Source organism: Babesia bovis (genome assembly GCF_000165395.2).
Source record: "Babesia bovis T2Bo chromosome 4 map unlocalized Chr4_1, whole genome shotgun sequence".
Lineage (NCBI taxonomy): Eukaryota > Apicomplexa > Aconoidasida > Piroplasmida > Babesiidae > Babesia > Babesia bovis.
The window spans coordinates 1,507,844-1,535,470 of NW_026261571.1; the positions used below are offsets into that span (position 1 = coordinate 1,507,844).

General features: G+C 38.4%; 11 protein-coding genes across 11 annotated transcripts; 4 read left to right on the forward strand and 7 right to left on the reverse strand.

Moving 5' to 3' along the window:
* Positions 1 to 20: 20 nt before the first annotated feature.
* Positions 21 to 1,504, reverse strand: BBOV_IV010860 (histone acetyltransferase MOZ/SAS family protein). Its single transcript, XM_001610957.2, has 4 exons — positions 1,320 to 1,504; positions 1,194 to 1,282; positions 797 to 1,159; positions 21 to 762 (listed from the first exon to the last, which is right to left on the reverse strand). Exons 1-4 carry the CDS (start codon positions 1,470 to 1,472, stop codon positions 48 to 50), a joined length of 1,320 nt encoding a protein of 439 aa, XP_001611007.1. The 5' UTR covers positions 1,473 to 1,504; the 3' UTR covers positions 21 to 47.
* A 433-nt stretch (positions 1,505 to 1,937) lies between these two features.
* On the reverse strand, positions 1,938 to 5,738 carry BBOV_IV010870 (Peptidase M16 inactive domain family protein). The gene has a single exon (XM_001610958.2). It carries the CDS (start codon positions 5,287 to 5,289, stop codon positions 1,960 to 1,962), a length of 3,330 nt encoding a protein of 1,109 aa, XP_001611008.1. The 5' UTR covers positions 5,290 to 5,738; the 3' UTR covers positions 1,938 to 1,959.
* A 59-nt stretch (positions 5,739 to 5,797) lies between these two features.
* Positions 5,798 to 8,279, forward strand: BBOV_IV010880 (heat shock Hsp90 family protein). Its single transcript, XM_051767345.1, has 6 exons — positions 5,798 to 6,090; positions 6,126 to 6,359; positions 6,394 to 7,040; positions 7,077 to 7,599; positions 7,634 to 8,014; positions 8,134 to 8,279. The coding sequence occupies exons 1-6, from the start codon at positions 5,863 to 5,865 to the stop codon at positions 8,263 to 8,265; spliced, it is 2,145 nt and encodes a 714-aa protein (XP_051623347.1). The 5' UTR covers positions 5,798 to 5,862; the 3' UTR covers positions 8,266 to 8,279.
* Positions 8,243 to 8,822, reverse strand: BBOV_IV010890 (clathrin assembly family protein). The gene is made up of 3 exons (XM_001610960.1): positions 8,620 to 8,822; positions 8,441 to 8,585; positions 8,243 to 8,402 (listed from the first exon to the last, which is right to left on the reverse strand). The coding sequence occupies exons 1-3, from the start codon at positions 8,799 to 8,801 to the stop codon at positions 8,262 to 8,264; spliced, it is 468 nt and encodes a 155-aa protein (XP_001611010.1). The 5' UTR covers positions 8,802 to 8,822; the 3' UTR covers positions 8,243 to 8,261.
* A 562-nt stretch (positions 8,823 to 9,384) lies between these two features.
* Positions 9,385 to 12,385, reverse strand: BBOV_IV010900 (uncharacterized protein). The gene is made up of 3 exons (XM_001610961.2): positions 10,632 to 12,385; positions 10,456 to 10,596; positions 9,385 to 10,417 (listed from the first exon to the last, which is right to left on the reverse strand). Exons 1-3 carry the CDS (start codon positions 11,533 to 11,535, stop codon positions 9,435 to 9,437), a joined length of 2,028 nt encoding a protein of 675 aa, XP_001611011.1. The 5' UTR covers positions 11,536 to 12,385; the 3' UTR covers positions 9,385 to 9,434.
* Positions 12,386 to 12,561: 176 nt separating this feature from the next.
* On the forward strand, positions 12,562 to 15,189 carry BBOV_IV010910 (DNA mismatch repair protein C-terminal domain family protein). Its single transcript, XM_001610962.2, has 6 exons — positions 12,562 to 13,794; positions 13,830 to 13,961; positions 13,998 to 14,323; positions 14,358 to 14,506; positions 14,541 to 14,697; positions 14,733 to 15,189. Exons 1-6 carry the CDS (start codon positions 12,607 to 12,609, stop codon positions 15,157 to 15,159), a joined length of 2,379 nt encoding a protein of 792 aa, XP_001611012.2. The 5' UTR covers positions 12,562 to 12,606; the 3' UTR covers positions 15,160 to 15,189.
* A 172-nt stretch (positions 15,190 to 15,361) lies between these two features.
* On the reverse strand, positions 15,362 to 16,667 carry BBOV_IV010920 (putative GTP-binding nuclear protein GSP1/CNR1). Its single transcript, XM_001610963.2, has 2 exons — positions 16,508 to 16,667; positions 15,362 to 16,033 (listed from the first exon to the last, which is right to left on the reverse strand). Exon 2 carries the CDS (start codon positions 16,029 to 16,031, stop codon positions 15,396 to 15,398), a length of 636 nt encoding a protein of 211 aa, XP_001611013.1. The 5' UTR covers positions 16,032 to 16,033; positions 16,508 to 16,667; the 3' UTR covers positions 15,362 to 15,395.
* A 283-nt stretch (positions 16,668 to 16,950) lies between these two features.
* BBOV_IV010930 (uncharacterized protein) lies at positions 16,951 to 19,264 on the reverse strand. Its single transcript, XM_051767627.1, has 6 exons — positions 19,135 to 19,264; positions 18,972 to 19,059; positions 18,725 to 18,936; positions 17,703 to 18,689; positions 17,558 to 17,665; positions 16,951 to 17,523 (listed from the first exon to the last, which is right to left on the reverse strand). The coding sequence occupies exons 1-6, from the start codon at positions 19,255 to 19,257 to the stop codon at positions 16,960 to 16,962; spliced, it is 2,082 nt and encodes a 693-aa protein (XP_051623348.1). The 5' UTR covers positions 19,258 to 19,264; the 3' UTR covers positions 16,951 to 16,959.
* Positions 19,265 to 19,631: 367 nt separating this feature from the next.
* BBOV_IV010940 (putative integral membrane protein) lies at positions 19,632 to 23,016 on the forward strand. The gene is made up of 6 exons (XM_001610965.2): positions 19,632 to 21,068; positions 21,179 to 21,577; positions 21,616 to 21,792; positions 21,830 to 22,218; positions 22,254 to 22,779; positions 22,817 to 23,016. Exons 1-6 carry the CDS (start codon positions 19,872 to 19,874, stop codon positions 23,012 to 23,014), a joined length of 2,886 nt encoding a protein of 961 aa, XP_001611015.2. The 5' UTR covers positions 19,632 to 19,871; the 3' UTR covers positions 23,015 to 23,016.
* Positions 23,017 to 23,773: 757 nt separating this feature from the next.
* Positions 23,774 to 25,661, reverse strand: BBOV_IV010950 (putative tyrosyl-tRNA synthetase). Its single transcript, XM_051767135.1, has 3 exons — positions 25,251 to 25,661; positions 24,269 to 25,215; positions 23,774 to 24,232 (listed from the first exon to the last, which is right to left on the reverse strand). The coding sequence occupies exons 1-3, from the start codon at positions 25,639 to 25,641 to the stop codon at positions 23,789 to 23,791; spliced, it is 1,782 nt and encodes a 593-aa protein (XP_051623349.1). The 5' UTR covers positions 25,642 to 25,661; the 3' UTR covers positions 23,774 to 23,788.
* Positions 25,662 to 26,196: 535 nt separating this feature from the next.
* On the forward strand, positions 26,197 to 27,618 carry BBOV_IV010960 (uncharacterized protein). The gene is made up of 2 exons (XM_001610967.1): positions 26,197 to 26,278; positions 26,441 to 27,618. Exon 2 carries the CDS (start codon positions 26,456 to 26,458, stop codon positions 27,452 to 27,454), a length of 999 nt encoding a protein of 332 aa, XP_001611017.1. The 5' UTR covers positions 26,197 to 26,278; positions 26,441 to 26,455; the 3' UTR covers positions 27,455 to 27,618.
* The last annotated feature ends 9 nt before the right edge of the window (positions 27,619 to 27,627 follow it).

A 27,627-nucleotide genomic window follows, 5' to 3' on the forward strand; every position in this document is an offset into this window, starting at 1 on the left:
TCTGGGTTAATGTTTATACGATATTAGTTGCACAGAATGTTAATGTATCAAACTGGAGCTGCTTCGTGATGTGAGTCATAAGGAATCCAATGCAGCTTCTCCATGTAAAGTTTACGAGTCTTAGTACGAGATTTAGACTGCAGCTCCTCTTTCTTCTCGGGAAGTATCGTTATCACAGATCTACCATTAGATAGTGTATGTAAGAGACCCAACTCCTCCAAACACATTATAATGTCATTGGGCTCGAAGCAAGTCATGTGCGATAGCATCTCTATTGTAACATTCTCGTACCGTGGGTCAAATAGTATTTCAAGCAGTACCTCAGACCAATATGACATATAAGAAGCACGACCCAAATCAGATAAAGGACGCTCAGGAGTACCTGTGCGACCCTCCTTACGGGACAATAAATAACTGAACGCTGTTAGAAATTTACCATAACCCTTGCGTTGATGTTGAGGTAGCGATAAAATACAAGATACGTTGTTGCTACTGTGCTTTTCCTTAGAAAAGTATCCTGTAATGTGATATCCATTGTCATCAACTTCCGTCATCACATAGAAAATAAATAAATTAACAGTATGACGCAAACTCTTGTGGTCCAAAAATAACTTGGATAAGTAGCACAAATTCTCACAATAGATACTACTCAAAGCGCCGTCCACCTCAAACATTGCCAAGTTGCCATCACGGTAAATCTCATTGCCAGGAGGATGACGTAAATCACAACGTGGTATATGCCACGTTAATTCTGACTCATCTCTATTGCAATATATATAGACAATAACAAACTTACACAAAGAAAAGTAAGCAGAACTCGCAAATATATAATATATCAAGGTCTTGATAAGGTTTTGGATAAGGCGAAAAGTACCAGGCGTCTACCAAATATGGACCTAACTTAACGCGCTGAATAGTCTTCAACTTAGTGTTCATCTCATGCTCACGTAAGTACTCTTCATCCATACCTCCGTGATCATGGACCTCTTCCTCAACGTCATGCGACACGTCGTCACCATCTATTGGACCCTCCTCTAGAGTACGAACATCACTAATGTCCAACCAACAGTCTAACCTGCGATCTGATCCCAACCAGTGGATGTAGTAGTCATAGTCACGAGCACTGATAGATTTCATATCAATGTTGCCAACACGAGGCCTAAAGGATATATATCCAATAGATCTGGCCTTACCGTGCGTGAACTACGTTGCACTTGCGCCACTGCTTACGAGAATGGTCAAATCCCCAAAGATGACTCTCCATGGGATACGCAGTTGGAAACTATATTGACATAACAAATATCATTCAATCAACATACCTGAGATGCATAATGCTCACGAGCACGGGCTATTACAGTACTCTTCTCACGAGATTTCTGGTGAGACTTGGCCTTGGAGCCAATCATAGAAGAAGAAGCAGCCTTCATCGGTCCGCTGTCTGCACCGACGTGACCACCCTTGGAAGACGTCATTTTTATACCTAATTTTTAATTTCTAGCCCCTAAATGGCTTTAGATTGTCCATATACACAAGGAGACACCACGTCACACCCAACTACACATTGAACAAAATATTACTAAGTACACATGAATAAATAAATGAAGTTAATTTTTTTAGAAGTAACTCATGAGCAATACCACAGCTTTGATATGGAGCCGATTAATAAACTCTGCTACTGTGATTAGTCGCAACACATACGATTATGTGTCTTGAGCCTAGACAGACTAATCATTTTTTATAATACAATATACAATTCAAAAGCGCTCTACTAATGTGATGCTATCTATGACTTTTTGTTAGTTATCGGATATTCAGTTCCCTGCGGAATCCTTGCCACAAATGTCACTAGTCTCATGTCAACACTGAATATACAAAACTCATGGATTGGTCAAATTCGTTACCATGTATGTATAATATTGAAAACATTGTTGAATATGATAAGAATTGTTTTGTATTATTTTATACAAATACCTCCCGGTCACTGCTGTTGCCATCGCTTAAATCAACTTCATGGGTCTCATAGTCACTAACGTCCGCAGCTGAACTCGAGTCGTCGTCGCTACTGCAACTTTTATCGCCCGTAGCGTTACAAGAAAGCTCCGCAAACGTATTGGTTACGCAAAAGCCTAGTACTTGTTTGACATTGACATTATCAAAACCAGAGTAACCCATCTCAGCAAGACCTAATGAGTATTCATCAGCTTGATTAGCAGTTGATACTACAGCCATCTTCCTGTCAATATTTGAATAGCCACTAAAGTGATCCAAATACCTATCTGCTAGGTAATGTAAATCCTTGGCTTTGACTTGTCGAATACGTTGGAGCAGCACCTTTGTGAAGTCGGCACCAACACCACGGAACGCATCCTGGAATGTAACGGCACTGAAATCAGCCAATGTACTTTCCTCGGCTATGACACTGTATACAGTGGAACAAGCAGCTGATAGAACATCTGACTCCGTAAGAATCATACCCTTTGACATCTTTTCAATGACATCGTTAGTAGCTCTCAATGCACCAAGAAGGTCTACCGCCTGCTGCAATACCAAACGTAATTCCCCGAATGCTGGTGCATAAGTAACACCATAGTTGTAAGCAAAACCACCGCCGCGAATAGCGCGGAATAGTGGTCCCTCCATCATACCAAGGTATTCCGAAAGAACCATTAATGAAGCATAATCTTTATGGTTGTAACCCTTGGGAGCTGAGATGGCAAAATTCAAATATGATACATCGGTACTGGACATTGTGGTGAATATACCATGTGATCCATTATAGGCATTGTCGTGGTCAACGTTCAAAGGAATCAGCTTGTTTAGTGGCACTGTCTTGTCTACAGTACCCTGCAAGAATTCCCAAGGTCGAGTCCAACCTGGAGGTAATCTAGATAAATCAGCAGTTATGTGAACTACCATGTTGGACTGAGTAAATATCTTTTGGTATAGATCCTGGAAGAATTCGGTCATATCATTTTCCAATGCGTATTGCAAAAATACAAGTTGTTGACCGATGCTATTGGACATGGCAGTACTTTCCAATGGCAACCTCATAGCCATAGTGGCCTGTGATACAATGGATTTGGCGGAACGGGTTTTCTTTTTAAACGACTTGAGTAATGATTTAACCCGGGATTGAATTATGGTATTATTAAAGCGAACTCCGCGAAGCACGTTCTTCAAAATGGACAGTAACTTGTCGTAGACCTTCTGTGAACCTGTTATTGAAATGTTAATCAATTCACTGAAAGCATCAGGCTTCCCAAATGATGAGTTGAATCCAAGCATGGCCAAGTAGGAAGAAGTATGCTCCTCTAGCATCTTGATAAACCTATCAGCTGGAATGACACCATCAGCTTCAGCAATGTCGGACTCAAACAATAACGCACAAAGCAAGGTCAAAGATTGCTTCTCTAAGTGAGTTAACGACACAGTGCTCGTGGGTACCATAACACTGATACGAACAAACTCAGATGCGATATGGTTCACCTGCATTAACAAATCAAGCTTGTCCAAACCATTAGCTATGGGATCCCATTCAGGAGAATAGCCCTTGCCGCCAGATTCATTGAAGAATTGGACAGTTCCTGTTACCACCTTGCCACCATCGTATCCCGGGCCAATAGAACTGAAGTTACGCATGTATGGCCATGCAATGGGTTGGATGTTTGACATGTCAACCATGCCAAATTTGTTCAAAACAGCCTCCGGAACTGGACTTTCCTTGGACTTAAGCATTTCATCCACACGAGCCTCCTGCTCCTCTAAAAATGCTAAATCACTATGGGTCAACTGGTAGTCAATCAGGTCCTGTTCAGCCTTCTTTATACGTTCAGCCTCAGAAATGCTGGGAAGTGTTCTCACAACGGCAGAACTTGTTTGAATAAAGTAACGCCAAATAATGCTCTTCCAGTATACCTCACCTTGCTCCATTAAACCGAGTAATTGGTCATGACCCTCCAATTGTTGATCAAGATCTTCACGAGAAGTGCCGTGGAGTATATATGATATTATTCCGTCTATCAAAGTGTTACTGGGAGATGTCTCAATTGAACGCTGGAATGATAAATACTCATGAGTGATCAAAGCGTGCAACCGACGCATGTCAAGAGGTTGTTTGTATGTTTCCAAAAGTATATCACGAACGCGTTTGTCCACCGTAGACATAGAATCGCTGTCGTTAGGAACATCAGAAACACGGATGCTAAAGCTAGTTTCGCGATACTCGTCCAATGTAAAACTGACACTACTACCCAACGGGTTTTCACAGTGGATTAAACCCTTCTCCAAGGGTGACACAGGTGTGGATGTAAGATATAAACCCAGGATGGAAACAGCACGAACGTCGTCAAACTGATTCCAGGATGGACCACGCCACGCTATTGTGTAATGACCAAGTTCTTCATCATCATTAGGAAATCTTACGGTTGCCTCAGCACTCTCGGTCATTGGGGTATAATGACTTGGGTCATCCCAATGAGAAATGCCATAGTAAATTTTAGGATCGAGAACAATGGGTTCAACACCAGCAGCAAACACATCCGTCTCAGCCTTAGATATGGTATCTAAAATACTCTTGTGGTCACCGAGTCTACCACCAATAACAATAGATAAGTTCTCCAATCGGTAAAAACGTTTGTGGTACTCACGAATACGGGTAATGTTAGTAGACCTCAAAGCCTCTAAACGACCACCATAGGATTTAGTGTAATCACTATCACCAGGATACAACATCTTCATTAATGCAATGTTCGTCAACTCATCAGCACTGTTTTCGTGAGATTTCATCTCGGAATATACAGTTCCAGAGTTAGATCCATTAGGAGTAATACGATGAACATCTGTTATAAATCCGTCATTTGTTAAAGTAGGCATCAATATGTGATCCAAATATACAGGTAACAACTTCAAATTACCTTCGATACCAGCAGTGGAAACAGTATAGACAGTGTGATCGACATCGGTCCATGCGTTGGTCCCAGTAGCAAGAGCACGAGAAGCCAACATGTCTAATGTACCACGCTCAGGATAATTCTGACTTCCCAAGAATATCAAATGCTCCAATGTATGCGGTAATCCTTCATCGGTATCCGCACGAGTAGGAACCACGTAATAAGAGTTCACAACTGGAGATTCGTAATCAGCCAAAAACACGCGCAAGCCACTACGATGAGATATGTACTCAGTAACGTCAACCTGATTCAATGTCACACGGTTAACAAACATGAATCCAGCCACCAACATGTTCACCAGGCCGCTGCCGCCTGACGAACCCTCGAGGTTACAATTCATTATGGAAATGTAATAAGTATTATAATGTACAGTTATAGATTACACAGCATAAAATATATGGTGGGATGATAATCGTTGGAACTGTTGAAGATATGAACTGATACGAATACACAATGATGGTTGTACATTTAACGACCCAACTATTATCGGGATTAATGGAATTTTCCTCGCATAAGTGCAGGCGTTCAATATTAGGAGCCTAAATTTGGAATTTTCAGGAGACTTTGCCACTTTTGAGACCTAAAGGGACGCTCTATATCATGTTGTCATCCATTTTCGACCAACTTCTAAAGCCTTCAGTTATATCCAAATGGAGCTACATTTCCGCCATAAGACAGGCCTAGTAACTACAAAGTAATCTACCCATGTCTACCTTGACACATTGAATCCATTTGAATACACCCTTTATATAACTTACAACATCTTATTGAAGATGTTCATAGGATGTAATAACTATAAATGACCTTGATACCCATGGGGAGTGTTACACATCACCAGTACGGAATGTCTTCAATGTATATATAAACCATAAGAAACACGTAGTTCTCCCGGTTGATACATTAGGTCAATCCAATGAATCGTATCACATCATTGAAAAGCCTACGGGTGCCACAAGTACCTAATGGCAAATTAACTATACATACTATATCGGAAGCTGCATTCCCTGTTAATAACAGAAATTTACGCAAAATCCCATCGACCAAATTTACCACAATTTGTTATAATGGGTATTCGAAAAAACTAAAGTTGTATACAGCAGTATATTCAAGACCATTTTCAACCGATCAACAAAAGGTTGACGTAAGTTATATATAGCACTAGTAGATGCGCTGCAGACATATGAATTCAAAGCGGAAATTCAAAAGCTGCTACAAATAGTTGCACATTCATTATATACGGACAAAGAAGTCTTCGTCAGAGAACTTATCAGCAATGCAAGTGACGCATTGGAGAAGCTAAGATTCTTAGAAGCAACACAAGAAAACTTAGCTACAAGCAAAGTAGACCCTGAAGTAGCATATAAAATTAAAATTTCAACAAATCCAGAGGAGAAGACCTTCACAATTGAGGTTGGTAGAATTCTATCTTCTATAGATTCTTTAGGACACCGGTGTTGGCATGACAAAAGATGAAATAATAAATAATCTTGGTACAATCGCTAAATCTGGATCACTAGCATTCCTGGAAGATTCCGCTCTCAACGCAAAGGATAAAGCTAACGCTATCATTGGACAATTTGGTGTCGGATTCTATAGTAGTTTCGTCGTGTCCAATAAAGTGGAAGTATTCACCAGAAGCTATGATCCAGAAAAGGGAGAAAAGGGTTACCACTGGGTATCAGATGGTACTGGATCGTTCACAATACGGGAAGTTCAAGAATTACCTAGAGGGACTAAAATAGTATGCCACCTGAGAGATGATTGCGTTGTCTTCGCAAATACCGCCAATGTTAAAAAAGTAGCAGAGAAGTTCTCAGCATTTGTAAACTTCCCACTATATATACAGGAAAAGGATGCAGAAACTGAGATTACAACACAAAAGCCATTGTGGATTGAGAAAAACGCGTCGGATGAAGAACATACAAAGTTCTTCAGGTATCTCAATAACACTTCCTGGGGAGAGCCAATGTACAAAATACTCTTCCATTCAGATGTGCCGCTATCAATCAAATCATTGTTGTACATACCAGAAGATGCGCCAAGCAAATTGTTCCATAATACCAATGAAGTTGGAGTCTCTCTGCACTCAAGGTAATTAGGGTAACATAGGCAAACATAGTATCTCAGGAAAATACTTATCCAGAAATCGGCAACCGCCATCATACCAAAATGGCTTTTCTTCATAAAAGGTGTTATAGATTGCGAAGATATACCACTCAACGTAAGTCGAGAGCTTGTGCAAGACAGTCAACTGGTAAAGAAGCTAGGAAATACTGTAGTAAAAAGAATACTTAAGTTTTTCCATGAACAAAGCAAAAAGGATCCTGAAAAATTCAGAAAGTTTTACGATAAGTACAACTACTACATTAAGGAAGGGGTACTGGATGAATCACATAATAACGGACCATACAAACAGCAACTTATGCAACTGCTGAGGTATGAATCATCCATGGGAGAACAGAACGAACTTATTACACTAGATGAATACATCAATACCATGAAGGAAAACCAAAAGAATATATACTACTTCTGTGCAGCAAACAGAGAAACTGCACTGGCTAGCCCATACATGGAGACATTCAAGAAGAGAAATAGGAATGTACTGCTGCTATATGAGGACATTGATGAATTTGTATCCATGAATATTCAAGTAAGTCTCTATCAGCATGTCACAATTCTTCTAGGACTATAATGGCAAGAAAATGGTAGCCATTGATTCGCCAGTTGATGATTTCGAACCCGATCTTGAAACTATCGAAAATGAGGGGGTAGAAGTCGAAATGTTAACGGAAGAACAAAAGGAGTCTTTGTCAAAGTTCGTACAAAGTACACTGGGATCTAAAGTTAATGCGGTCAAGTTCTCAGATCGGCTGGTAGACTCGCCAGCAGTAGTCACTGGGTTCCTCTCAGCAGCGCTGAGGAAGGTCATGAAGGCAACTATGAAAGGTGCACCAAATGCAGGAGAAAGTCTATCATCAATGCCTGCAACATTGGAAATCAACCCGAAGCACAAATTGTGCTCCACCATATACCACGTTATGCAGCACGATGAGGCAGTAGCTAAGGTAAGTAATATCTTTTGGTATTGTGTAAAGAATATAATGTTTGTTACGCTGATAAACTGGAATGTATAGGCTACTCTCCATGTTACATTTCATCGAAAAAAATTATAATATATTTTCAGATGCTAATAGAACAACTCTACGACAACGCATCAATAGCGGCGGGGATAGTAGATGATCCACGGTCTATGCTGACAAGACTAAACAACATGCTTACACTCACAGCAGACTACGCTCGCAAAACCGTTAATTAATATGATGAGTTGCCAGATAAAATACCTTTGGTCTTTTCACAAAGAGCGTCCTGAGCTGACACGTTCCGCAACACAGCCTTCTTGCTACATTCATATAGATTACCGTCAATCAGCATCTCATCCAATATATGATAAGCCTGTATAAACATTAACAGAAAGACAATGTCACACATACCTTTGTCACATTGAAAACCATGTCTAACTCACATACGTTACAAAAATAACGGTCCAATAACTCTACATAGTGCTGAATTATCTCCAGCATCAAAAGCTCATTGGCATCACGATCAACACAAAGAACAAAGTACAGACTGGCGTACCTACACAAAGTAAAACACAAATAAGATTACATACCGACGAAATACCAGTTTATCATCTCTCCATTCAATAAAATTACACTGCTTTGAGTTGCGATTAACGACCAAATGCGATAACTCCCGCATTATAGCGGTCCTGTCCTTGTTGTCCACAGGAACAAACCATTTCACCAGCCGCAGCTTACACTGGCGGCTTATAGCCATAAAAAATTTAATCATGTTGTTGACAGCCCAAATCAGAAAATATTGGACTAAATGTCAAAATGAATGAGCGTAAAGCAACAAATGTGTGGATATACTCCTACACACTATCTTTACCTGCGTTGTACTGTTATGTTTAATACCGTTGTATATCCTGTAGTAAACTCTTTATGTACATTATATGTTTCAAGCTACTGGATGTGTTCTCTATCCAAATCGTGGTGGTATTTTTGAGTCTGTTTTAGCATCGTTACACTCCAAAGTAATACAATCTTACTTTAAATGTTGTTTTAGACTATCATCTTAATAGATCTAATTTAGGAATAAATTGTATTTGGTAATGTTGACGACGTTAGATATACCAGGAGCATAGTTCTGTGATGATTTCACTGTTACTAGTTAGGAATAACACCTACTTTCATGATATCATAGCAAAAGTGTATCACTATAGTTATATTACTTTATTGTACTGCGATTGTGTGTTTGTTGGTTTAACTTTTATAACACTCAATGAGTACTAATCCTACAACATTTCGCAAACAGAAATGGAATCCTGTAGAATTTCATATAATACACAACAGTGAATAAAACATTGATCATAGTAGGCAATACATGTCTCTAAAGAGAAAGCATAACCCCCGTGTAATATACCTATGATATCGACAACTGCTCCCGTAATCTGGAGAGTGGTACACTATGCTGGTTCCACCAGCCTTCGAAATCCGAAAACGGATCACTACAACCCGATTGAATAGAAATCCTGTCATTAGATTTAAAACTTGATGAATACATATTTGCAAAGAAGTCTTCAGGCGGCACCTCGTTGATAGAGTCACCCTCAGCACCGGGCTCGTCATCATAACCATAATAACCACGCACCATACGAGGATAATCGTCAACTTCGGCATTTGGCAAAGACGCCGTAACAGGCTGAGGCGTTACAGCCTCAGCTTTGGAACGTATCTTGTTAGAAGGAGATTCATAAATCAAACTGGTATCTTCATCGGGCAATGTAACCTTGCTGTTATCCAAATCATCCTTTGCATAACGAGATGATCCATGGGTCAAGCGAGAGCCGCCACGTTTACCACCACGACAAAGCATGGACATGCGATAACCACAGCGCTCATTATCACGTATCTGCGCATATAGTGGAGCGTGACGCGCACGCCATCTCTCATGCTCCTCATGTTCTCGCGTAGCAAAATCAGCACGGTGCTTCTCACGACGACTACGAACGTCTAAATCGAACCTCCTGTCGTCCATGTCAGGAGATGATCGGCCAGACATATAACCCTCCGGTAAGCGAGGTTGAATAGTTGAAACTATAGCTTCAGCCTGTATATTCGAAGCAATCTCCGAAGCAGTGGGCTGCGTGATTTGAGGAATTGCGCCAAACACTGTAAAGTGCTCATCCCTTCCAGCATATACAACCTTGACCTTGGAGTTCGACCTTATGTTATCAGTCGGCACAGGCTCCTCAGGGGTTACTACATCAGTTTGAACTTCAACGTCATTACCACCGGAACCCGATATGTTAGCGATCGGGCGGCTAAAGTCTGACATTTTATGAAGACTAATGCCAAATTTGTTCTCCGAGAGAATATTAACGTGGTCAAGAGGGTTGGAGTGAGCTGTATACATTGATAACAATTGATAATGTTAAACATACTGCTTTTCTCAACGCTATACGAGGCAAGCGTACTGTCATTCTTTTGTGGGTTAGATGGAGGTGTTGTAACCGCTGTTTTGTCGGTAACTGGTGGACGAGATGTACACATCTTAGGAGCAAGCTCAGCTTCACGTGCCTTGTCTAAACAAATTGCAGCCATACAAAAACTAACGTACCCTTTTCGTTGATGTGAAGCAGTGCATGTGTCAAGGTATGGTTGTTATCGCCAAGCAAACCTGATCGAACACCAAATGTTTTCATGTATAACGCGTCAATGCTTGATAAAGTAGTTTCATCACAAGAATCCTTCATGACGCATGTGGAACTTGGCTGTGATTCGGATAAACGTATGCCCGTAGCACGCGTTACGTTCCATTCATGACTCAGATTCTCCAAACCAGAACATGTGTCAGCCACAATAGAATCAACTAAAGAACGAGTTGGTTTAGAACCATCTGATTGAGCTGAACCAGCACCTTTATGGTAATCAAGAGATGATGCAACGTGCTGAGAGAACATAGCCTTATTGCGATAGGAATTGCTAAGATCAGCCTCGAGGGCTATCTCATAACTTGCATCATTCAAGAGTTGACTTAGCTTGTCTTTTTCTTCAGATTCATCCTTATTGAAAGCAGAAACCTTCCCGCATAGTATATCAGCAGGATCTGTTAAAAGAATCTCAGGAATCTTGACTGGATCCTCCCAATTGGAAATCTTTGATAAATTAGAATGAACAGTTGAACTCTGTGAAATCCACGCAGCCTGAGTCATATGTTTCCTTGAACTAGCAGGAGGCGAAAATGTTAACGATTGTGATGTTGTGCTTGGAGTCATATGGTGAATAAACCTAGTAGTGGCTGCCTCAGAATTCGATGAAGGGCCGTTAAACATATTAATGGACTGAACATAAGACAATTGAGTCTGCGATGATGGGTTATATTGTGACTCACCAATACTGCGAATCTGCTTCAACAAATTGGATGAATGCCGCATCTGCGTTGATATGTTAATCTCAGCAGCACGCTTCGCATTTTCATAACGAGATCTCGCAGATTCCACAAGTTCACGAGATGTAGACATCTTGAAAGGTAGAATAATGTACAACGATGTGATGATAAATTGCGTCAGATAAAAACATTCAGATTAACATCACTTTAGAGTAAAAAAGTGACAAAGCAAGACACAATAATCTTGGTAATGACTAGAGATGACTTACAGATTAGAATATCCCCGATAACAGGCAATTCCAAAAACTGCATTCCAGCCGATTTGCTTCACGATGTAGAAGGATGCAAGCAGATTTACGATCCCGTCTATATTATATACACAAGGTAATAACCTGTATAATGTAATATCAGTTGTAATCACTTGATGGGTAAAGGGAAAACAGCAATAGGATATGATTTCTTATACATCCAATATAACATAACAATTTTTGCGGACTAAATGCTAACAAAATCCTGCAAACAGCAATTTGTTGAAAATAAATCAGCAATCTCGAACCAAAGACTCAATAGCACCTAGACAAAACAGAATATTGAAGAAAATATGCACGCAACCGCTTTAAACAGAAAGAAATATGAATGTAATCCTGATGTGTTGCGATATTAAATACGTTCATACATACTCTCGTTTATTAAAGTCGTTCTACAACACCTTTTCAACCCTGTAAGGTTAAATCGCGACGAAACGCCATTCTAGACAGTATGCTCCTCGGTGCACATATGATCCGTCAACGAACACACACTATAATATTTCAAAATACCATGATTAAAAGGCAGTATTGCATCTATGGCAATATGCCATCTAAATGCAGAAAACATGTTTTTAACGAATCTGAAGCAGACCAAGTCCAGCGTCCCGGCATCGTCATTATAGACACCGGAACGCTGTAAGACTTGTTTAAATCATCTAAATAAAATATTCACATGCTTAAATGTATATTGTAATTAATATTACCCGGGTTATATTCGCCCTATTATCGTTCCCGACCCATACAATGTTAACACACTGTTAATGCTACAATAAATCAAGTCTTTAAATGTAATATGTATTATATCCTTAATTTGCTATATAGTCGTTTGATTTTTGTTAAGATGTGTAATGTCATTATAGCGAAGTGAATCTGACACACATTAACCCTGTCTAAATATGGCAGAACATAATGGCGTTATTAAACCACTCGATCCAAGTGTTATTGCCAAAATAGCAGCGGGAGAAGTCGTACTACGCCCCGCAGCAGCCATTAAGGAACTTATAGAAAATAGTATAGATGCAGGTGCAACGGAAATAAAAATAAATATCGCAGATAACCCTTTGGAATATGTCGAAGTAAGCGATAACGGTCATGGAATATCACCAGAAGATATGCGATTGGTTTGTAAAAGGTACACGACTTCCAAAACTCATGATAACATTGTTGGAGTGAAAAGCTTTGGCTTCCGTGGAGAAGCATTGGCAGCACTATCGCACGCATCAAATGTCACTATTTCATCTAGAACATGTAAACAAACAATGCGCTTAGTAATGAAGTACCATAATGGAGAACCGTTGGTTGACATTGCAGATGAAAAGGCTGGTCCAGTTGGAACAACCATTACATATGAAAATCTATTTTTCAATATGGGAACACGTGAAAAGGCATTGTCGAGTAGCCCAAGCGTAGAATTTAATTTGTGTCTAGAACTGGTTCAGAATTACGCTATGCACTTTCCAGACTTTAAGTTTGTGTTTCATAAAGTTGGGAGCAGTACCAATGACCTCATGACTGATGGAAGCATAAGAGCGCCTTCAAATAATGATGCAAGTGATCATATAGATAGTGGGTCATCACCAGAATACAATGTCCCTAACACCGACTATGATTATAAACATTTTAATATGGTCGATCTCTACCCACCGGAGTCTAACGGAACACCGTCACTGTTGGAATATAAAGATAATGTCGTAAAGTACAGTAAGATGCACTTAAGGAAAGTCAAGGAAGTTATAAGTTTGATTTATGGTACAGCAGTTTCAAATGCTCTATATGAATTCCAAGTCCACTCAACATCGCATGTCTATTATAACTGCAAAGGCTTCTTCACTCACCCAAACGAAACAAATAGATGTCATTCGTTCATATTATTTGTAAACAATAGACTCGTAGAACATCCCGGACTCAAGAAAAATATTGATAAAATATATAAGGAACTTATGCATAAAAAACAAAGAAGATTTGTCTACCTGTCCATTTATATGCCGTATGAAAGAATTGACGCCAATGTGCATCCTTCAAAAGAAAAGGTATTTTTCAAACACCAAGAAGAAATAGTGGAAGAGATCGGTGATAAATTGAGGGTAAGATGCAAAAACATGTTTATAATAATCATTAGGAGCGGTTACGCAATATTTTGCAAATAAATACAGAAAACATGCAAAAGAGCTCTGTGTTTATTAAACTGGAGTCTAAGAACAATGTCGATATAGGAGAACCGTTAGTACCACATCTGAAGCGCGTCTATGAAGTGAGTAATAACAGTTACACTTCAAACAATTTTTAGGTTTCTGAAATATCAAAACCTGCGGCGAAAAGCAAAGTTAGAAGAGATAGGAAACAAATGGAAATACAAAGTTTCGTTATACCGACATACATACAAGAATCAAATGCTTCTTTGGGATCCTCGCAAATGTCAGATATTAACTTTGATCTTTTAAGCGTAGATAATGGTATGGATAATTTATTTATGGAACAGAGTACCCAAATACAAGATGAAAACTTGCAAGAGTCGGTTGCACCGATATTGGGAAATATAGATTTCAACATGATGGAATTTGGAGCCAAAGAAACTATATGTAGGGACATGTGGAATATCCCTTTTGTCAAAGAGTATGTTGGATTTGTGCTATATTAATTTCTGCAGGTCAATTGAAGAATTCGATAATAATAGAGATAAGGATTTAACAGAAATAGTTGCTAAATCCGTTTTTGTCGGACCCATTGATGAACGCTATATACTACTGCAACATGATAAGCGACTCTACATGGTCGACATTGTTCATATCGCAAAAGGTGAGTGATTGGGATTAATATTAAATCTTTCTAGAATGTGCATATCAGTCTGTCGTATGGAGAATAGGACAGCTACCAAGGATATTCATCAACCCTGGATTATCAATAGTGGCACTTATATCGTACGCTCTGGCACGAAATGAATACCATGAAAGGAATTGCAATGAATGTATTGATCCATCACTATATAGGTAATGACTATATGTTTTAAAATAAACTGTCGCAGTGAAAGGGCCTCGTTAATGATTCGCCCGTTTATAGTTGATATACTTACTAAATACTTTGGATTCACTATACAAAATAATACACTCCTAAGTATACCAAGGGTTATTTCAAACTACTTTCCGGGGCAGGAGTATATTCCGGACTTAATACTTGACCTGTTTTCTGTAGACATTGAAGAAGAAAGAAATGCAGTGCTGGTTATAGCTAAGATAGTCTCAGGCTTTTGGACATCGCCGCCAATAAATAGCATTACAATGAATGATAAGAAAGCTAACGAGCAGAATTATGCACATTACCTGTCAAAGGTGCTCCTTGTGTCAGTGCAAAGGTTTCCAGATCTTAGTCTCTCGAATGACAGGATTGAAAAGGGCGCCATTATAAAACTAGCTGAGCTAGAATTGTTGTATCGCATCTTCGAACGATGTTAATGTCAAGCGATCTCTGAATTGCGTATTAATTTTTGTGGCTTTGGTTGCGTGGCTTACAATTTACCTGTGACTCATTCATACGCACTTTTCTGTAACATTTTTAGTAACCTTAATGCAGACGTGGTCAAAAATACATAACTAATTTCATGCCTAAACACAAGATGTAACCATAGCAAAAGAATGATAAAACGATTAAAGTGGTCAACTTTATTATGAGTTTCGATGTTTACATTTGCTTAAAGGTCACCATCGTCGTCAATAGCAACGTTGGCGGCAGCCTCTAGGTTACGCTCACACTCCTGAGCCAACTGAGGGTCAATCCTAAACTCGGGCTCTTTCGCGCATTCTCCAACGAAGACCAATTGAGGCTGGTTAAGCAAACGTCTTGCGAGCCACAAAAATGGACGCTCGAAGTTGAAGTTGGAACGAGCTGATAAGTCATAATATTGCAAGTTCCTCTTGCGGTGGAATTGAATGTGGCCGGCCTTAACTTGACGCTCCTTGACGTCAGCCTTGTTTCCACACAAAACCATTGGAATGTTGTCACAAACACGGACGATGTCACGATGCCAGTTAGGTACGTTGCGGTATGTGATACGGCTAGTCACGTCGAACATAATAATGGCGCACTCACCCTTGATGTAGTAACCGTCACGAAGACCACCGTATTTCTCCTGACCAGCAGTATCCCATGCGTTGAATTGAATACCACCGCAATTAGTACGGAACTTTAAAGGATGCACCTCAACACCTAACGTGGGAATGTACTTTTTTTCAAACTCTCCAGTCAAATGACGCTTTACTAAGGTAGTTTTACCGACACCACCATCTCCCACAAGGAGCAATTTGAATTGTGGCATCTCCTCCGCCATTTCTGAAAACATATTAGACCATTTTAAAGAAATATGCGTCTAAATAGCCACGGAAAATATTTAAAATATAACGAGACGATAAAAACTAAACGTATAATTGATCAAACCAACTCAGATAGTAAATTATGCAAAATTGTCACAACAAAAAGAATATAACATGAAGTAAACACACATTTACAAATTGCACATATATATGTTGAAACACAATAAGACCCTTAGGCAATATGCTGTATAATACTATAAAACACTAACGGCACTATCAACAACGATAAAAATATAAAGTACAACATGAAACCAAATATATCAGATCAACTTTTTAAAATTGCTCTCATTGATGAAGTCATACGCATATAAAACGGCTTATTAAAATCACCTCAAATTACAGGTTTCGATATTGCGACACACCACAAAAGAAGAAACGGTAATAGAACATGACGTAGACACTACACCATTAAAATATATAATTGAAAACTTACTTGGTGATAGTATTTCCAATAATATGATAGTAAATAGGAAGGTGTAAATGACAAACACTCTCACAGAGTGACTCAGATATATCAAATAAATTATTACCAGATAGACAACAAAGGAGTACCCACAGGTGATGTTTGTACTATCTTTCAACGAACAAATAGAGTCGAATAATTAGATAACTGGATAATAATTGAGATGACGCTTAACCCCACGGAAATATACTATAGGGGAAGACAAGGTGAACAATATCACTATATCATTTTGATATACGTCAAATGTTAAGGTTTTTGTTTTATTACATATATTAGGTGTTACTTCACAATCAATGCGGTCCAGTAGACAACTTCATTTACACTGCATAATACCAAATATACGATTGGAAATGTATGTTACAAAGACAAATATAAATACGCGGTAATGATACATTATATCTGTTCATTGGGACACCATATGGTTAATTTGTCTCTTGAAACGTTGGCTTCTTAACCACGCGTTTCTCAGGTGTGTGCAAGGAATCCACTAAGCATTCTAAACTTCCAGAAGCGATGTCTTCGTTGCTAAGGTCCATGTATTTGTGCACATACCGGCTGGAAAAAAGGCGATTGAAGCGGAATCGAAACATAGAGTCGTGTTTGATGCGATCTTCTTCTTCTATACCATTCTCAGGATCAGCATCCATGCGCATCTTCTCTATGCAGTCTTCCAATTTTTGCTCCATTTTCATAGAAGCGCTGGCAGCTGGCCTGTCAGTTGCGCGATTGGTTAGATACCACGCAGTGGACTGCCGATTTAAACAAATGTTGTCTACAGATAACGCGAAATTGGCGCCCAATTGGGGAAGACCATCATCTCCTATGGGACTCAGTGATTCCAATTCAGATAACAAGTTAACAAAATTCATCATATCGTTTCCTTCTTCCTTGTATGGTGCCTGGGATGGTTCAGAGGGATTAGTCAAAAAGTCGTTAGTTACAGGGTAGCAACCGTCAGAGATACAACCGCGTTGTTTCCACAATACCTAGATACAATATTAAATCAAACGCGTAGCATACCCATTCCTTTTCCCTTGAAAGAATGCGTTCTAAAATAGAGGGAAGTCCACTTATCTTCGATACGCATTGATTTAACGATTTCTCAATATGGTCTAGACATCCGGCAGACTGCAACAGCAATCGATAGATAGATTTTAATATTTACCTTTTCCCGTAGCATAGAATATACACTCTCCGACGGTGATGTGCGCTTGTGCGATATCTTTAATGTTTGAAGGGCCAAGCTGCTAGCACACAAAAATGTTTTCCAAAAGGCCATGCTTGTGCAACGAGCGATAAAGGTCGATAGATTAGAACTCAATGGAATCACCCACGGCATATCATATTCACATTGATGGGTCTTGTCAGCCAAATTCATGATATATAACGAAACAGATGAAAACTGAGATTGTAGTCCATCCATATATTCCTGTGTCTTTTCCATTATGACGAATGGATTAAATATGAATTGCAAAAGATCACAATAATCTGAATATAAATTGTACGTTGGTAAATGAGGAATAGCATAGGATGAAGAAGTACTGTCGTCTACAGAGCCCATGTATGACTTCAAGTCAAATGTGTCACCACTGGTCCCATTTGGAATGCTGTTGTTAATAGATATAGTTTCATAGTTGTTGATCTCAAAGTTAGTGATGCCCTGAATTCGCCTCTCAGCAATTAATTCGACCCTCTTTTTCCACTCCTCTGCAGATGCTTTATTGAAAGTGGGAACGTCAGCACTCAACGATTGACGATTACAGACACCTAAATGCGATATTGGTATACAACTCGTAAGAGTTACACGTAAATTAAATACATGTATTGGCGTGTCTACATCACCATTCTCTTCTAACGTAGATTCCAAAATACGGGCAAAACCAATCATCTTTGCCCCTGCAGTCTGAACAACACGGGTATGTGCAACCGATTCCAACGTCTTGAATATGTTTCGTATGACAGTAGCACGTTGATACAAGAATTCACATAACAATTTCCCACTGGATACAGGGATTCTCTTCACTAAATCTGTTAATAGGTCTATAAAAAACGAAAAGTCCAACACTGTAGGGATCATATTTAGGTATATCTCTATGAGATATAAAAATCCATTGGTCATTTTATAGTTTCCTGTATTATTTTCAGCAACTGCCTATCAAAAATATAAACATAGTGCAACAGTCATACCATAAGGAAGCTAGACAGAAGCTTGAAACATGTGGACAGATGACCCTGTACGATGTTGCGCACTGGAGATGCTGCGTTGTCATAATTTAGAGTTCCTTCTTCAGTGTTCTCATCATGAAATTGCGATAAAAATTCCAATATCCTATGTGATACTTGTTTCCGAGAATCCGAGGAGTAAAAAAGTGGAATCACAGGACTGTGGCCATCATCCTCTACAAATATTGAAATGAATCTCACATCAACCAGCCTTTTATTCCAGGATAAAGTGATGCATCAGTCATAAAAATCCACAGTTTTTGTAAAAAGTAATACAACATAGACACACCTTCAGATTCCTGAATATATTGTAAATATGGAGTATTCTTAAGGCATTTTACTTAGTTGAAAAAACATAAATGATTAAAACAAACCTTTAATTCTGCAACATCAGTATCTAATTCAGATTTAACTGCATATGCAATAATGTCGGCAATCGAAAGGGAAGACACCGAAGCCTCAGGAGCCACAGCGCTCCCAGCCTCCAATGTTGCCATTGTATTTACTTTTAAAATGTGTGTATGGCATGATAGATTCTCGCAGTTAACACATACCTACGGTTTCTACCCACTAAACTGTACAATGCTTGCCCAAGGCAGACAAAACATCCCTGAAAAATGACACAATAAGATCACATCTATCTTATAAAAATTATAATTGCTAAATATTATACGTGAGTGTATTTTGTATAATTTTTTTATTTCTTCCCGTTGTAGAAGACACATTAGCTTCCAGAAATCTACATACAACATTACAACATAGAATCACATTATGTTTTAACGCATCTGTTGTGATCTAGAATAATTAATAATCAAATTTTATAAGGCGCCTATTTTAGAGCCATAAACTCATATATCTTAATTTGCTCTATTGTGGTCTCAATGAATGACAGATCACATAATCAAATACACGCACCGTTGTACGTAATTTAACTTGAAGAAATCGGAATATAACATTAACTAAGTGAATGGCAGATATTTGATTGTTTCCATTGATTCTAGTGTACAGGTTACATAAATTGTAGTTGTATACAGTGCTGACGCATTTAAGAGGCCTTTGTCTTTTATGTTTTGTTCTGCACTACATTAACGTTTAGCAATTTCATGTCTAAATGTATAACAGCCACTCAATCGTTTTTATCCATTGGCTAATAGCATTTTATGGCTATGGAGTTATAGCTCAGCCACCTGGAAAGGAGCATTCGCCAGTTGTGGGAAAAGGCACAGATACCCAATGGGTTTCAAATGCTATTTCAGGTATTTATATAACGGATGTTATATTTCACTTCAATAATGATATCCATCGCTATGAAATAAAAACAGAGAAGTGTTCAGAACACATTGAACTATACTTTGACGTACCTTTATGGAAAGAAACATTCCAACCGGATATAAACAGCAACGATATTCCCAAAAGTGTGAATAATGTAACTAGTAGAATAAAAGGAAAAGGTAACGAAAAAACGAACTCTGTAATGGATCAAATAAATGAGGTCCTGATAACTTCTCCCAAAAATAGGGCTAACTCTGGAACTATCAACTATGTAAATCCAGCCGATCTAATTAGGTTCAATAGTGATAAACCATCTAACAGTCAGCCTTTTTCTACTGTTAATGTTATAATTAATGGGGAAAATCTCGACCCAGAGGATGGAGGATACATTTTGGTTCCCGTTCATTGTGGGAACAAACATGAATTAATGATAGACATTGAATATACTCAAGAGCTGATAATAAGCAAAGCAAGGTACAATATAGTATTAGATGTTCCAATATTTGGAAACAATAACATTCTCAAAGTCTTGAGTATTTCTAAATCTGGCATAATTTACACCTACCAACCTTCACTGTCTAGATTCCACAACTTATATGTTGTTTCAGGATACCACTCTCCAGGTGACATAATAAACATATACGTAGAATGTAAATATGGAATGCCAATATATAATGGAAAAGAGTTAAATCAACTTTCCATTATATTGGATGAATCTATATTACTGTCCCATATAGAAATTGTCTGTGACGATGTAGTGCAGAATGACATTAAAGTTGTCGACAAACATCTATACACTTTAAAATTCCAAAAAGAACTGCAAGAAGAGATAAAGCCGCCCACTAATGTAATGGTAGTCCATGATTCTTTGAATTGTAAAAAATACAAAGAAGGGGGTGACTGTGTTATCAGTTGCCCATTTGTGAAAAAACGGTTTGGACCTCTCATCATTGATACGGATCCCACGTATCGATACTTTATACATCGACTAAACATCATAGAAGGATATGTTAGCGAATTACATGGTCATAATGCGGTAAGTTTTGTAAATAATGGATGGGGTATGCAATTATTGACTAAGGAATCTATTCGAATAGTCAAATGTTGCATATATTGGTATATTATACATCTCTAATAGCATTATAGGGATATATGAAAGTATGTTCTGGCATTGTAACTCCGATATTCGACCTACAACGGAACATTTTGATCTATGGAATCCACGGAGAAAAGAGTAAGACATTTATTTTATCGGCAAACAGAAATGATATCCCTGCCGTCACTTTCTACCAAACTATTCTAGACATTTTTATATTCTCGACGTATATAATGGGAATTGTGGTGACGACTTTGCCATATTTATTGAGGACTTATAAAGGTGTAATTTTTGATAAAATGCCGATGACTGTTGACTCCCTTGTTTATTTAGCACAACTACTTTGTGTTTATAATAAATATTCACATAGGAAGATCAATGAACATCACATGTTACCAAACATAGGAATGGATGACAAATTCCCTACATTTAGAACGATGCTATTGTATGTATGTTAATCTACTTTATATATTATAAAGACTTTCAGATATACGCTATAACAGCTTCAATCATTTCTAGCTCAATGCAAAGCCTAAAAAAACCAAATATATATAAATCTATTACCGATAAATTCAAGTTTAATCGATCTCCCCATGGACTTTCTGATGCACTTTTTTACCTTTTCATATTCTCTTGGATTTTTGATTCATTATCCACAATATCGGTAAATATAACTCTATGATATGTGAAATTAGCTATAGGCAATGTTGTTCGGCGGCTATGATCCTATCATCAGCATCATCTATATAACCCCAAGAGGTAGACTCGCAATTAAATTGTCAAAATGGCTTTCTCATTTACACTACATATATTCGGTATTAGGGATTACTGTTGCCATTGTTGCCCTACAGTATGCATTTAGAAGGATTATGTTATCATTGAAAATAAAATGGGCAGCGCTCCAGAATAAAAAATACAAATGGATATTGAATATCGGAAATTTTGAAAATGCCATAAGTGACTATTCATACTATGAAGACGATGATGATGACAGATTATATACAGAAATTAGCGGTAAACATTCAAAGTTAACAGAAGGTTACTGGATGGACGTGACTTGTGATTTTTTGACCACCCAATACAGTGATACGTTAGTAAACATATTCATGATTATACGCATCTCAGATTCACGTCTCGAAAATTTAATCTATTCAATAGAAAGTATGCTGTGATTGCAGCGCAGGTAAATGAAGTAGATTTATCGAAAGTCGAGGAATCCTTATATGAAGATAAATGGGACTCCCAAAGTCAACTAAATACATCACTGAACGAAACCACACAACCTTTGGGGGAAAACATTCCAGAAAGGGTTCGCATAATGCGGCGTAAAAACAGTGCGGCCAGCAAGCTCACCGCGAAAGGTATTGAAACGACATTTTCTAACCCGCCAACACCAGAAATCAGAAAGAAGAACATGAGGTGGTCCTATGGTATATCTCAGGATTATACAGTAGACATACAAATAGATTACATCTTACAAATAGATAGTAGTTTCTATCATAAAACAATAGGTACAGTTGACTCCAGATACATTAGATACTTCATAACCTGGAACTTTTTAAAACGTACGAGTAGATTTATTACAGCTATTACAATGAACAAGGTTTTAAAGTTGCGAAGTATGCTGCAAGTAACAGTTAAACAGCTATTGGTAGATTTATATTTTATATAAAAATTAATATACGCAGAACAGTGATAGCATAGAAGATTGTGATTCAACAAAAAATGTAAAGATTTACTTATTTAGAGAATCTGTCAATACGTTTAAAGCAATATCAAGCATATTGACAGTTGTCACGTTCACATTCAGTTCAAAGAGCGCATTCTATCTGGGCATCCTGCATATAGTCATCCATATGATTTTATCTTTAACATTTCTGGGTTAGTCTCTATATTTATTTTATTATGATGATCAGCTAAACCGTTTTGCAATAGCGTGGATAATCATATATCGCTTATATGCATGACAACTGGAACGGTGATTCTCATGTTTCCTGAATTAACAGTTGTTCATTCCAATTGGAATAAAATCATATGTATCATACTAATACTCTTATCAATTTATGGTATGATAACAAGCATATTTTTGATCATAGACACTGCATTTATATGGTGCCTTCCACAATGGTAATGTTTTAAAAAATCGACATAATATCCAATCTAGTAATGACAATGACGAATGCAATACAATTGTGGTTGTCAAAGATGCAAACGATAACATAGTTGGCATCATTCATGGGAGCTGCAAAATTGAAATATCTACTTCTATTTTAACATTAGATGAAGAATATGGGATTACGCTTAATACAAGAGTGAAGGAAGGGCAATTACCCACTATTGTAGTATCCTTAGAGCACATAGACACATCAAGCTTGTATATACCTTTTATAACCATCGCCAACATGTCTAATTTAGGAGATTCTATATGCGTTAATGAATGGTATGTTTTTTATTCTTTTGCCATATTTATGACCAGCCAAGCAAATCAGTCATATCTAAGGCGGCATATATCAACAAAATTTGAAGACCGCATTGCGCACTTATTAGTACGGTAATTTTGTTAGCTGTGTTACATGAAATTTTTTTTCAGAAATATATTAAGACATGTAAATCAAAATACAGAAGTCAAATGCTTCTGCTTTTACATAGCTCTTTAATAATTAAATAACTAAAATAAAGTATAACTGTCTTTTCCCGTACTGAATAGCTATGTAATTTAGAGAACGACCATCCTCACATGAAACGGTCAATAGATCTTTCTCTGTTACCCTATACTCCGGTTGTTTCACTACAACTCCATTAATACGACAAGTACCTTCACGTATGGCACGGCGGTTATTATAGAGTCGCCCTGATACCAACATTTGCTTCCGCAAGTTATCCATTATGTCTCCGAACGGAATACCTTGCATCAGCTGATTTACGTTTAAATTCAACTGAGGTACGCAGTCTATAAAAGTGATTAGGGAGTCGAATTCGTCAGAAATATAGCTGCGTTTGGGAGCCAACAAATCAGTAATGTCACCTGAAATCCAGTGTTTATGTATTGCTTTCGTATATTCTTCTCCGAATATAGCCGTGGTTAACTCATTGGCCAATAAAATCTGCGATAATTTAGTTTTACAACGGTGCAGTCTTACCTTAGCATCGTTGACATGATTGTTCATAGTTTTTTCAATTGTATCTAAAGGTACCTTTGTTAACCATTTCAAATAACACCTGACTGCCTTGTCATCCACATTTCGAAAATGCGACCACAGTGATAGCGCAGGTGTGTCTGTATTTATCCGCAATAGATCTTCGTTGTTTGATTTGCTTAACTTCTCTCCGGTACGTGTCTGCAGCAATGGAGTCGTAATACCATACAATGTTTTTGAAAGAGCACCTAAACTACGTCCTAGTTCAATCCCGGACATTATATTGCCCATTTGATCACTACCACCAACTTGGATGACTGCGTTAAACATAGATGACACGTGGATAAAGTCAGTGGCCTGTAATGACATGTAGATAAACTCTGCCAGGTCCATGTTTGCCTGACGCACAGAATTGTTACTACCTTCATCGGCGATTTGTAATCTACTCTTGATAGAATCTCTTGATAGCATCCTTCCGACACTCATATGACGAGCCACAGTCGTTAGATATTCCGTCAAAGATAACTTATCATATAGGTCACGATTGTTGACAAGCACTACATTATATGGATTGGATATGACCGTATCAATATTTTCTCCATTTAGGTCACAAGCTAAAGTAAAGATAGGTTCAACTAAATCTCCATGTTTGTTCTCTATCTTCTGAGTCAACAATTTCTTAACGATACGATATATGGTATTATAGTTTCTGTCGTTGACGGATACAGTATCAGCTGTACGATTAAGAATTACATTGTGCAGTTTCCTATCATTCTGCGTTGCATTTAGTGTCGCTTTTGTACGTCTAGCTTTAAATGATGGGTCCCCTATTAGGGTGGTACCACCACCTAGAACAACAACAACATTGAATCCCTTCGTCAGAAATCTACGCAATAATAATATTTGAAGTAAAGTTCCTTCATGTATGAAATCAGCTGTTAAATCGATACCTATATTGATATAATGGAAAAGACAATAGACTCACCATAGTACACGGCTGGGACTAGACCACTTTCCGCAGAAAGCTCGTGTTCACAGAGAAATTCATCGAGACCTTCTAAATCAGTGACACTGTGGAACAGACCGCGTTCAATAAGTTCGCAAAGGAAAGCACTTCTAACTTCCTTATTGTTGACGGAAAAAGCCTTTTCATGTAGAGGGAATAGGTCATTTGACAACGTTGGCAAGTTTTTTTGCTTATTATCATATAACAAATTAGCATTGTGTTTATATGGATTCCAATTGGTTTGACGTAATTTAAAGGTACTACAATGCGGGATTCCACCAAGAAGACAGATCAACACATCAGCTAAAATGTATAGACGAAACAACACGATGTTAATACATCTACGGTGTGGTGTGGCAAAATGCCACATGTTCCAGTACGATCTAGCGCATTGTTGCTTTTTGAATGCACTGCTCGTAATATGGTAGGCGTCAATGTGTGTATGGTGTTGCACATCTGAAAAATGATACAACTGCGTGATGATAGTTCGGTCGTATTAAACGTAAATGATATATTAAAAACATAAAAGGAAGGTAATAACCTCACACGAATTCGTCTACGTTGCTAATGTGTAGTTGGGAGACGTAGTAACTATGATCATACATGTATATTAGAATGCGTTAAGAATGATAAACCCAAAACATGTATTATACATATATATCATATATGTATTGAGAATAAAAATGATTGTCTAGACAGGTACGTTTGGCACGCTTTACCGAAGGGTGACGCGTCTGGAGTTACGTCTAAATTTAAACCTCCATGAAGTCAATAAGACCCGGTGCATAGAATGTATATGAGTGTGTATGTTCCATTAGGTTCGGCGAAAGTGCGTTATTGGTTCAGTTTGGCACTCAATAATATATGAAATTCTGTAGGGTTCGGTAGGGTCTTCAGTAATAATGCCCCCTGGAGCTATTAGGGTTCCAAACACTACACATCTATAGGTATCCATTATCTGGGAGTGTTATACGCCGCAATTTCTTCTGCTGCGATTCACTCAATAGGTAAGTTGGCGTGTGCGTGAGCATTCTATTGCTGCCCCTGTGCCACTCACAGATGCAATATTCGTTGTGGCACTGCAACGCTCACATCGTTTTAGTAATGCCTGTCAGATGTTTAGGCATGTAAAATTATTGTTCTTGTCTTCCGCGTTCACATTACCTCAGGAATAGGCATCCAAGATGGCGGAGATCCCAATGCAAGAAATGTCTCATATGTCTGCCTACGAGCAGTATCCATACGTAGGTGAGCATCAGGATCACTATGGAATGAATTACAATCATACTGGACAAATGGATGCCGATTACATCATGGAAAATGAGGTTATCAGCCCTAGGGGTGAACAACACACACCTATGGTAGGATTTTTCAGCTCGAAACTGTTGCGTTCTGGTCTCACCTTTCAGTGTGCTTCTCTCACTTTGATGTTCATATTCTACTGGGCATTCGGTGGTAATGGCATTTTTGTCTTTGACCTTTATGCCGCTCCTGAGAGTGTAAAGATTTCTAGACCATTTCATTTGACTGTTTCTTCTCTTCAGGCCATATACTTGCTTGGAACTTTTTACGTGGCAATGTTCCAGGTTTTTGTTTCTGACAATTCAAAGGCCGTTCGTGGTTTCAGGGCTGGATCGAAGATTCTCAGTGCTGCTGTCACTCTTGACCTTATATCTTCTATGTTGAGATTGGTACAGTACATATACGCATATTTCTACATGAGCATGAAGTGGTGGACTCGCTACCAGCAGACTAAGGCCGATTGGATTTTCTTTCAGTTTGGCAGCTTCACAAATAGTTTTGCCTTGGTAATGTACGGTGCCGCATTTTTCTACCTTGAGGCCTACCACGATGAGGGAACTTCTGAGGAGGTTGCCTGGACCAATTTGGTTCTTTTCTGCCTTGCTGGACTTACTGAATTGCTTATGGTTTTCACCGGTTACGGTGCTCTGTTCAGTCTTTTCCTTTTGGCTGCCATTATGAGCGCCACTGTCTGGAGTTTCAGTTTCGAGCCATTGCTAGAAAAATGGTCGCCATCTCTTCACTCGCGTGATGTTAATGCCGACTTCGCTGAGGACGCTTATGAACAAGGCTACCAGCAGGCTTCCTACAACCAGGAACAACCTGAGTACACCCATATTCCCAACCAGATCAACGAAGGCATGTATTACCAGCAGCAGTAAATATAACACGCCGCCTTTCTATTTAATGCATAGCATTGGCTGGATTATTATATAGTACGTTGTACGAAATCACCTCCAGTGTAAACACATGATAGGCGATAGCGCTGCTTGATTGAAATGATCAAAAGAACTATGTATTCATAATGTAAAGATTGAATTCAGTTACATTTGGA